This window comes from Charadrius vociferus, unplaced genomic scaffold (genome assembly GCF_000708025.1).
Source record: "Charadrius vociferus isolate BGI_N301 unplaced genomic scaffold, ASM70802v2 scaffold235, whole genome shotgun sequence".
Lineage (NCBI taxonomy): Eukaryota > Metazoa > Chordata > Aves > Charadriiformes > Charadriidae > Charadrius > Charadrius vociferus.
This window is the reverse complement of record NW_009648536.1, coordinates 287,589-298,379: the sequence shown is the minus strand read 5'-3', so window position 1 is coordinate 298,379 and position 10,791 is coordinate 287,589. Positions and strand designations below refer to the sequence as shown.

The following is a 10,791-nucleotide window of genomic DNA, read 5'->3' as shown; positions in this document are numbered from 1 at the left end:
AGGGCTTTACAAACATTGATAAAGCAAGCTAGTCAAAACTTCAATATTTTCCCCTATTAAACGTGAAATGTAAAAGTGTATAAATGGCTTTTTTTAAGGCCATACACTTAAGGGTGGGATATTTTGGGGCTCCTCAGAGCTCAGTCCACACACTTCTGTTATTGGAGAAGTGTGCTGAAAGTCTGTTAATTACTTAAATAATTTATAAACAGGCATCCATCACAGAATTTATATTATGTAGCAAGGCATGTTTTTGCAAGCTTTACTTGCTTAGTCCAGAACATTTTATGATGGCTACTTTCAGTTAAATTAACATTGGCCTTATAAATTACTTGCAAGGCACTTCTGCTTTTCAAAACAAAAAATCGTCAGTTCATAGACTCAAAAAAATTTGCATTATATTTGGAATAATAACTTCTTGCATATATCAGAATAAGCCAGAAACCCCAAAGACAATGTTGTACTAAAAAATATAACATACAAAGGTTACCACATCCTATCAGGTATCTGTTGGTTTGCTGAATAATACATGTATTATTTTAATAGTTCTTTTTGTGCTGTTATCACTAGTTTCTTCATGACAAATGCATACTTGTGAAATCTGATGTACCCATTAACAATTCCTCTTTAATTTTCTTGGACTTCAGAAGGATTTTGAGTAGCTGTTTCTCTTCTGCAGATTTAGGAGTCTTTCACTGATGCCCACTGCCTCACCTAATCTGAAGGTATGAGTTCTGACGCTTCCTAAAAGCCAGTTAACTGACTGGGTGAAGTACATCTCATGTGAATCGGTAGAGGACATATTAGCTGGTTAAAGGATTATTGATTGATTAGTGTTTTTCCAAGACACATATTAGACAGTAGCTAAAATATGCTGTTCAACGTAGATTTCATGTGCGTCTGTGAAATAACACATTATTTTGCTATCAGTCAAATAATTTCTCGAGCCCTGGATGTAACTAGGGGAAAAAAAACAGGAGAAAAAAAAAAAAAAAGAAAACTACTACAGTGCTGTCTCTGTGAGAGATACTATAATATTTTCTCTTCCCATCAGCAGTCTGGTTGTCTAGCTCTTACTGCTCTGGAAGAAACTGCAAGTTCTAATTCCTTTTTTTTTTTTTTTTTTCTTCCTTGAAAACAGCCTGTGAGATCTTAAATATTTTATGAAATGGGTTGGATATTTTCCTAACATTAGGAAGGGTGGTGTTTCTGAACTCTGGACTGTTTTTCAGTCTTTGACATAATACAAAAAAAAATGGTAAAATCTAAAGAATCTTAGCTCTGACTACATAGCACATTTACATGTATGTGTGTGTATGCATGCGCATCTACTCACATGTTTATAGAGATTTTACTGTGTATTTACCAGGTTATTTAATAAGGACTTTAGGCATGATTTATATAAAATGTTAGCAACATTAGAATTTCATCATAAATGGAAGATAGAAATTCATATGAAATTAAATGAAATTAAATGAAATTTTATGTCAGTGTTTGAAAGAAAAGTATCCATCTCCCTGCAATGCAGTTGTGATGTTTGATTCCTTGCTTAACAATGGTAAGATCAAAGTTTTAGAAGTTTGGCCAACACATCCAGAAAACCCTGCCAGTTCTTGTCAAAAATTGCTTTTCAGGCAGCCCTTCAGGAATGAGGAAGAGCATGGCTTCTTAGCAAAGCACGGTCTATAAACACCTTTGGTTTTCTGCTTCTCATATTAGCAGCTTTATCACTTTCTGTACACAAATGCCTTAAATCTTTCCTTTCTTTCCACTACCACCAAAAATCCCCAAGAGAAGGTTCTGAAAAGAGTAAATTTGAAGGGAAGTTACTTTCTTTTCCTTATTCTTTTAAGCATGTTCTTTTGTGTACTTCAAAAAAAAACCACTGAAATTACTTCAGTACATTTGTACCTGTACCTTTTTATTCAGCTCTAGTTCTGTAGGATTTTTTATTTTTATATCTTCTTGATAATGCACAATCTCATTAAATTATCAGAAACTCTATGGATTTATTAGACTTTTGCCTGCAGTATTAGGAGCTCGATTTGATAAAATTATGCAGCATTTCTGCATGCGTACTCCAGAGAATGTGCATTGCACCCCACAGAGACTAGGGCACATGCTTTTTCAGCCTGAAATATTCTGACTTAGCAAATATTTTTCTGTTACAAAGAATGTTCTTCCCCTGTGACATCACATGGCTTATACATTGAATGTAAACTGTTGTAATTACTTCTCAAGGTAGTTAATTTTATTTCAAAAGGATATTTTCTTATCAATCCTCTACTGACCTGCAATAATTACATCTTCTGATTTTCTGTCACACTGGTGTTGCAGGCATCCTGGCTTCTAAATCTAAATCTGGTACTCTAATCTACACAGCAGATTCCTCCAGGAATTCTGTCTGTTTTGTCATTTATACACTTTTTCCCTTTTACATCACTGCCATGAGTAATGGTGCTGTAAATTTATTTTGACTGTTAGTACATTTCATGTTAAGTTGTGAACTTAGCTTATTACATATTCTTCATCTACACAACAGTGGATGTATTGGAAAATGTTTTCCCAAAGCCTAACTAAGTCATATTTATGCACTAAATGTTGTGTACATAAATAATTATAAGCCCTTTGTAACTAGTGCCCACAAAATTTTCAAAAATATACTGGCATACATGCTGTTATTTATTTTCTAACTTACTTAAGAAAAATATATTTGCCATGGAAAATGTGTCAATGTATAGTAAATTTGTTACGTTAGCACTCAGTAGTATCTATAAATAACCACACTCACCAATATATTATGTGCACTTCTACATATTTTTACTATTTAAAAAAAAAAAATCAGTATATATTGTTGTTAGGTTTAAACTTTTTAATACAAATTTTTTAAAAAATATTTTCCTCACTTTACTTTAAAAAGTGTTTATTAACAGAGAGGTGAAAGGTCACACATTGGAATAGAGAATCAAAAAAGGGACAGCACAATGTTTTATCATGTCTCAGCACACTTCGGTGCCACCATTTTTTTGTACCCATAGAAATGCAGCAAGTAGTGGAAAATGCTGCTTCATTAACTATGAACCTGTATATTTCAGATTCAGGTGACAAGTATATGATCACTCTTCCTACAGATGAAAATGGGCATTTACATCTCCAGAGAGACGTAATTATCGTATGCTACAAATCTGCAAATAAATGTGCATTCAACAAAATTCATTTCTGTTTTTCCCCTAAGAATCCTTCATTTAAAAAAAAAAAATGCCTTAAAAAGGTCTTTGAATGAAATAATGTGCCATTCACACAGGCATTTATGCCCTCCCCTTATTTTTCAATTAGTCTGTGAAATAGAGGTTTTACTTAGCTTTTCCATTCCTGTTGTTTTTGAAAATTCTAAGGAATAGGGAGAGAAAATAATTATTCATTTAGAAGGAAACAATATAAGGGAAGAGAACTTTCTCTCCATGAAGACACACAATAAAAAATAACAAGGAAACAGAAGTAAAAGCAAGTGATTGAAAAGTTAGGTTTACATATTTCCAACTTGTCCTGGTGTGAGTACCCTTTAGGTTTTATTAGGTTAGTATATGGGTAACTCTTAGATGAATAGTCTGTCTTTTATCATTTGATCAAAATGTCCATTTTGGTGATCTAATGCATTACAATTAACACCGTCATACAAGTTTAGTCCTGGTAGTAGCTGGTTACTACATCCCACGTTGATAAAAACAGAGTTGACTAGGAATCATCACTGCTTTGTTGATATCGGTGACACAAAAAGGTAGACACTGACATATCTACCACAGGAAAGGACAGCTTCTGGAGACACAAAGAGTTTTAAGTTACAGAGAAGCCCATGGGAGGACTCTTCTTGAATTCAAATCCATTTAAGTCAGACCTTTGAAAAGAAGGAGCCATAATTTTGACTTTAACTAGCTAGACTGAGAGGGTCCAAAGTAACAAACAACAATTTAAGGTCTCCTCATGATCCATGTGAGGTTTTCATCTCCTCCACTCCCCATCCACAAAATAGGGTATTCTCATCCATATCACTTATCAGGAACAGTACAGTATCATTCCCTCGTTGTGTTCTGTGTCCTATTGTCATAGACCAACCTGTATCAAGGCATACACTAATGTACACATGACATGGATACCCAGTTCTTGATGCTGGGTCCTCAGTCTGATTAATCTACCAGAGACACGCATAGAATTGCAAAAATGAGAAGAACAAGAAAGCAGTGCATCTCAATCTGAACACTTTCTGATTGCAGAGCCTCCAGATACCAAAAAAAAGGAGCTAATTTTTTCCTAAAAATGAAGTAAAGTTGTACAGGGGGAGCAGGAAAGGACCTATTGAATTCTGAAAACAGAAAGTAAAGACTCATGGAAGAAAATAAGCTTTAAAAGATGATATCTGCTGGACATTTATATTTACAACTACCATTTGTGTAAATAAATTTACATGTTAAAATTTTTGGCACACCATGTTAGGTTTCCATGTCTTTGTAATGTTCTTGGGCATCTATTATAAAAATTTTCTAAACTTCACAGTCTAGGGTCTAGCTTTGATTCTCCCCGGTGAAACAGGAGAAAAGCAATGACTGTTATCATTGCTTTCAACGGGAGCAGATATAAATCAATTCTGAACGCTGTTTAATTTTTAAATTCAAGTCTACAAGGGCACAGAATTCCTGATTATTTTCTCAGATCCAAGCTCTAGGCACACAGTCTTCTGCCTGGAGAAAAACAAAAAATCCTTTGTGTCGGAGTCAGTTACCTAAATATTGGTATCTAGTGCCATTTTCGGTGCCTTGGGGCACTGAAACTAACTGAGTCCCAGATATATCTTCCAAAAGACATATCTTCTATAGAACTTGTGACATTCCCATCAGGCCACATGGGTATTTCAGATACACTATGGTGTCTAAAACAACCTTAAAATCTTCTGTTTAGACAACTTAAACCTGCCCTTCATATCTGATAATTTGTTTACATCTTAGACAGCTGTCATCTACTCTGTCAGGATAGTAAACACCCATTTAATTTTGAGTGGTATGATCAGACCTTATCTAGCAGTGGCATAGTAGATACTATTAAAGGTGAAGAACAGAAGTATTCAAGTAGCAGCCACTCTACTGGACTCTAAATGTCCTATCTCTGTTGTCTTAATAATCATAAATAATTCTTATAATTTAGAACAACTTAATCTTGAGGTCTGGAGCAGATCATAGATACAATGTTTTCAGAGAATGAGTCCTAAATAGTGGATTTCTTCTTGACAGAAGCAACAATACTAATTTCTAGGGTCAATAACCTTGATCATCTTTTGGTGTTTTTATTCACAATAATTTAACTATTGTTAATATATTACTTGATCTTTCCAGGTAAACGTTGTGGCTTTTGTGATCCCAGTTTTATTTAAAATGCCTAGAGTTTGCATGAATCTATTGGTGCCATCACTTGACCATAAGTGAAAACCTACTACAAAGGAGATTTTACAGCATTTCAACACATTTTACACCCTTCAGTTTTAAGTCCTGCTAGGCATGCCAAAAAGAAGGCATAGTGATGACATTGGTTGCATCCCAGGGGAAGGAAGTACAGTTTGTTTTGGACACCAAACTCCATAACTCACAAGCAGATGCTGACACAAGCCAACAGCAGTTCAAAAGGCATTTTCAGTTTCAGGAAGTAAGAGGGATCACCATAATGCAACACAGCAGAATTTCTTTAGTAACACAAAGTATTAGAATCCACCTTTCACCATGAACAGAATTCCAGAATCAAATTATAAAGAAAATGAGAGGAATAACTTCATAGCAATTTTCCCATTCAAAAATCATATTCAATATGTACGTTAAACTTATCTGTAGAAGGTCACATCAGAACAGTCGGAAACTACCAACAATGAAATTGGTTACAATATCTAATTCACTGTTACATAAAATGCATTTACGGTATAATAGCTAAGAAATGCATGTAATTTAAAGAGGCCCCCTATAGCAATCACTGAGACTGAACATATGCAGTATAATAAGTCTCAAATCCGTTGCATTTACTGTAGAGTGCAAGAGCTTTTTCTGTTTATTGAGAGCCCCTGGCTTAGCAAGAAAGTCAGACTGTCACATTATTATATTAAATTAAACCATGAATGCCAATCAGAAGAAGTATTCCTTTTGATTCTCATTGGCTGTGTTTTGCATGCTGAGCTCACTTTTCAGTGCAGATTCAGCACTGTCTTCATTTTCAGATCCTTTTGCCTCATTTTTTGAGTATATGCCTTTTTTTTGGTAAATACGTATGGCTATGGCAGTGATGCAAAGTAGGATGAATATCACAACTGCTATCACACCTAGGAGAAGAAAAGAGAAAAAAGTCAAGAGAAAGGATAGACAAACAATAACTCATGAGCCAGACAAAGAAGGAATGACTCCACCACATACTGGAGGGGGTTACGAGGAAGCCCAAGAAATAAGAAGCCATAGCTGCTTTCAAACCAGAAACAGCACAGTAATATAAGCTTCATGGTGATTGTTTTGAAATTTTGTACACTACTAATTCTGTAGAATACTTTAATTTTTTGAAGTTTTGAATGGAAGACCGGTAGGGCCCTTAGGGTACTGTAGATAAGAGGGTGTCTTTCCCGCTGGCACCATCAGCCCCTAGCTCTCTGCCAGGCTGGGAACTCAAACCACTGAAGATTTGAGAAGCTGGGGGACTTTCCTGCCAGACAACAAGGTGGCACAAAGGAGACTACTATGGCTTTCTGCTTTCCCCCAACTCCTATGAGTATGGCACAAAGTACTCTCCCTTTTCTCAGTCACTCATGTCACTCAGGATCCTTTCTCAAGCTACATGTCATCAGGAGGGAAGGGGACATGTGTCACACCATCAGCTTTCACCTGTCAATCAGCTCTCCTATCACTGCCTCAGGTCTGGGGAAGGAATCTGGAGAGCAGAGACAGAGCAGAACAGGGTTAGGACAAAGGTACTGATCTGGAATTCTGAACCAGGTCCTCTACCAGCAAGGCCTGTGTACAGCACAAGATCCAAGCCTCAAACCGTTCGCAGTAAAAACGTTTGCATAAAAATTGTCCCATCTGCATCCAGTACTCCACACAAGTTAGTTCAGACCACAGATGACTGATTCTGGCTAAACAACACTGTTAATGAGGAGAATTTATAAAGGAAAATGTAGAACTATTCATCATAAGGATTCCAGTGGAAATTTGCCAGTGTTTATAGCCACCTATTATCAGGTCAAATGGGACAGAAATTCTAATGTTTATTCTGCTGCATCAAAGAAAATTCCAACTCCATTTGACTGCCTTTGGTACATAATAACGGGATGAAGAGGTTTGCATGATCTACATGAGCTAGGGCTCACATTTCTATAACTGCATCCATGTAGTGAATAGACAATAGTTAAAATACTAAAATCAAGGCTTACTTTATGTTTATTATGAAATAATATAGCTTTGACTCCTTCCCTTCAGGTTTGTGGCACTTGTTCTGACATCCTAGGTATGTTTTTGCTTTGCATGGCTACAAGGCGTTGGGTTTATAAGCAAAGAAGGTGCCTGCCTGCATAGATGGTAGTGAGCAAGTTTCCTTTTTCAACAGCTTTAACAGCCCCATCCAGTAGGGTAAAATCACCACCACTACAGCCACTTGCATTATGGTGTTCCAGCTGACCAGTTAGAAAGAAAAGGGGCGGGAGCATAAGCTTTATATAGGGGACTCGTCAGGTATTATACGTGTCACATACCTAACACAGACAAAACAGAATAGGCATTTATTTTTAAAGGCAACTATTTAAGATTTATTGAAATGTTACCAGTGCATGCTGCTCCTAGTGCAGCAGATTAAGAACAGTGAGGAAAGAGATACTTCCCACAGAGATAATCATGACTTTACACACTTTACACACATTTTTTTGTTCTTTAATAAGAGCAGCCATCCTTAACAGTAGGAATATAAACTTTTTTTGGTGTGGTATCTTCTTCTCTGGAATAGATTCTATAATCTGAGTTAATATAGTTCTTATTTAGATTAAATAGAACAGTCATTCCTTTGTTTCAGTCACAGTACATGCCCCCTGTAAGGGCTGGTCTATAAACTTGGCTTATCTGAGGTAGCTGAATTGCTACATTTCTTAGTTATACTCATTTATGGGTACTTATATAAAACTTTTACTGAGTGTTCTACAGCTTGCGTTATTTTGACTTTTAAAGAACTGTAGTTAAGCAGTAGAAAAATTTTGAGTGCATATTCTCAAATGTGTTTAATAGTAATAAAATTGTGAGGTTATTGTTGTCTTCAAAAGACTGTAACTATTGTAGCTTGAAGTGCAGAAATGACTTTGTTGTTAGTTTACTTAAAAATCCCCACCCATACTAAATTACCTAGTACATAAAGTGATCTCTATGTAAAGATACTTATGTAAAATAATACTTATCTTTTGAAACAGCAAAGTAATTTTTTATGAAGTTAGACATGTAGAAGAACTCAGAAACCATATTTTAAATTCTGACTTCACTGAATTCAGTGTTAAAATTCTCAAAGTTTGTGTGTATAAGAATATACAGAACTAAGTGTCACTTTACAAGCAAGGAAGCTTCTAGGTTTTATTACCTCTTATTTCAGTATCTTTGGCATTGCCATGTTAAAGGTCATTGACCGTGCAGTGTGCTGTTGGCAGGCACTGACCATAGCAGGCACTATTATTTAAATGGCAGACACACAGGTGACTGCAAGTTCTTGTCTTAATTCTACCTTCCATAGACCTAAATGCTTCTCACCTCAGTTGAGAAGCTTTGGCAGCTTTATTCTGCTAAATCACACTATGTCATTTGTCTGCTGAGGCTTTTAAAACCCTTAGAAAGGAAAGCTCTTCAGAATTGAAAAGATGAAGGGGATGACATTTCCCTCTCCCTGCCCTCTTTCTGTTGAAGACTAATGGAAATTGAAACAGTGAATTATACTGCTAAAAGACCATCTTCATGAGTGAAAACAAGTTTCCTTCCCTCATGCCCTCCCAGGAGAAGACGTACCACCAGATATTGTCACAGGGGGAGATTGTCACAAGAGACAATACTGTTCTTTGAAAGAAAAAACCTGAACTGACATAGCAATATACTTGCTCCAATACTGGTTAGAGGAATTGAAATTCCTCTGAGGGTCCCCAATCCCAAACTCTCTCTATTGAGGCTTACTTGAGTACTCTTCATTCGTGCTAAAGAGGCAGAACAGGTAGGCTTCCCCGCTGCAACAGAGATGGATCTTGGCTTAAAATCCATCTTGGCTTATTATTTCAACATGCGTTTTATTTTTAAGCCGTTAATCAATGCAAGTGATAGTCTGTCTAAGAGCACACTGCTTTCCAAATGCAGAACCAAAATGAAGTTTGCCTAAGTCTGTCAAAGGATTGATTCAAACAGTATTAGATGTCATTTTCTCAAGAAAAATCTGTGTTGCTCAGATCTATTAAAGAAGATTCTGAACTGGACTGTGTAGCAGAATGTGATTTTTTGACGCAGTCAAGGAGCAAAGATTGTTCTTTCTTAAATATGTTCTATTTGTCACAACATATCCAAGTACTTTCTAAAGTCATAGACACCAACATGAGGCAGGTTGGAAACCTGTTCTCAGTATCTTGTGTTTCAGCAGAATATTCCAATATATAGAAACACTGATGGCATAAATTAATGTAATATGAAAATATGAGAAATATTGATTGCATTTTAAAACAATGCTTGATTTTTGTCTGTCTACCAGTTGTAACAAAATGAAGCCTTTTTACTAGTTTTCTTCTGCACACAAAACTAAACTGACTTCACTTCAACATTGAAAGGCTTACAGTTATTAGAAAAAAATGGTTCCTGTGGAGTTGTTACAGTCCCTATTACCTCCAATAATTGCAGAGTCACTTCTGATTGCATTAGCTAAGGGCTCTCCTTCATCTATTGGTCCAGAGTGATCTGCAGCAGGAAAAAAAAAAAAGTGACAGACAAATAGAACAAGGGTTTTCAAGAAATTCTCACATGGCTACAGCTTATGTACAGTATGGTATAGTGTCAATAGTGTGGGTCCGTAAACATGCAAAGAACAACAGTGATGCAGATGATACTTTGCAGAGAGAAATGCAGAGATGATACTCTGCATAAAGAGAAAAATGTAAACATTCAGAAGAAAAGAGAAAGGTTAGAGAAAAGAAGTAAGTACGTATCAAAGAGAATAATTTTTCAAACTACTCCTGAGATGTTAACCCACATGGAAAGAAAAAGTAAAGATAGTTGTGATTCAGGTCATAGTACTCTATTTAGATTTTGCTTCAGAGATGAGAACAAGTGATAGCTGTATGCTACCTGCAAATGCATGGGTTGTTTCACTTGATGTTGAGTCAGCTCCAGTTAAAGTACCACAGTTGGATTCAGTGAAGCGTCCCTTTACAATGACAGGGGCTGAGCTGCTGTGGTGCAGTGCAGCCTTCAAAGGAACAATGTGGTTGAACTGCACTGAAGAGAGACATCCAATAAACCCCTGAGAGTTTGCCTTCATAGTCTCCTCATCTACATCACTGTTTTCTGTTAATCAAAAGGAACAGAACACAATTAATCATAGTGCAAATGTACAAAATGAAGTGACAGAAGAATAAATGAATAATTAACCTATGTTCCTCTGAGTATATTTGAGTTACAGCAACATATGTAGATTCACTGAATCCCTTTCTTGTCTGTCTTTAATGAAAAGACAGTCACATACATTCAGCTTTTTTTTTTTTTTTTTTTT

General features: G+C 36.0%; 1 protein-coding gene across 1 annotated transcript in view; it reads right to left on the bottom strand.

Moving 5' to 3' along the window:
- Positions 1 to 6,158: 6,158 nt before the first annotated feature.
- The window catches only part of CNTNAP4 (contactin associated protein-like 4), a gene marked incomplete at its 5' end in the record, with an annotated part of 211,049 nt that continues 206,416 nt past the window's right edge, over positions 6,159 to 10,791 (bottom strand). The window contains 3 exons of the mRNA XM_009885846.1: positions 6,159 to 6,352; positions 9,909 to 9,980; positions 10,368 to 10,586. Of these exons, the coding sequence (XP_009884148.1) occupies positions 6,159 to 6,352; positions 9,909 to 9,980; positions 10,368 to 10,586 (485 nt within the window). The remainder of the gene's footprint in view (positions 6,353 to 9,908; positions 9,981 to 10,367; positions 10,587 to 10,791) is intronic.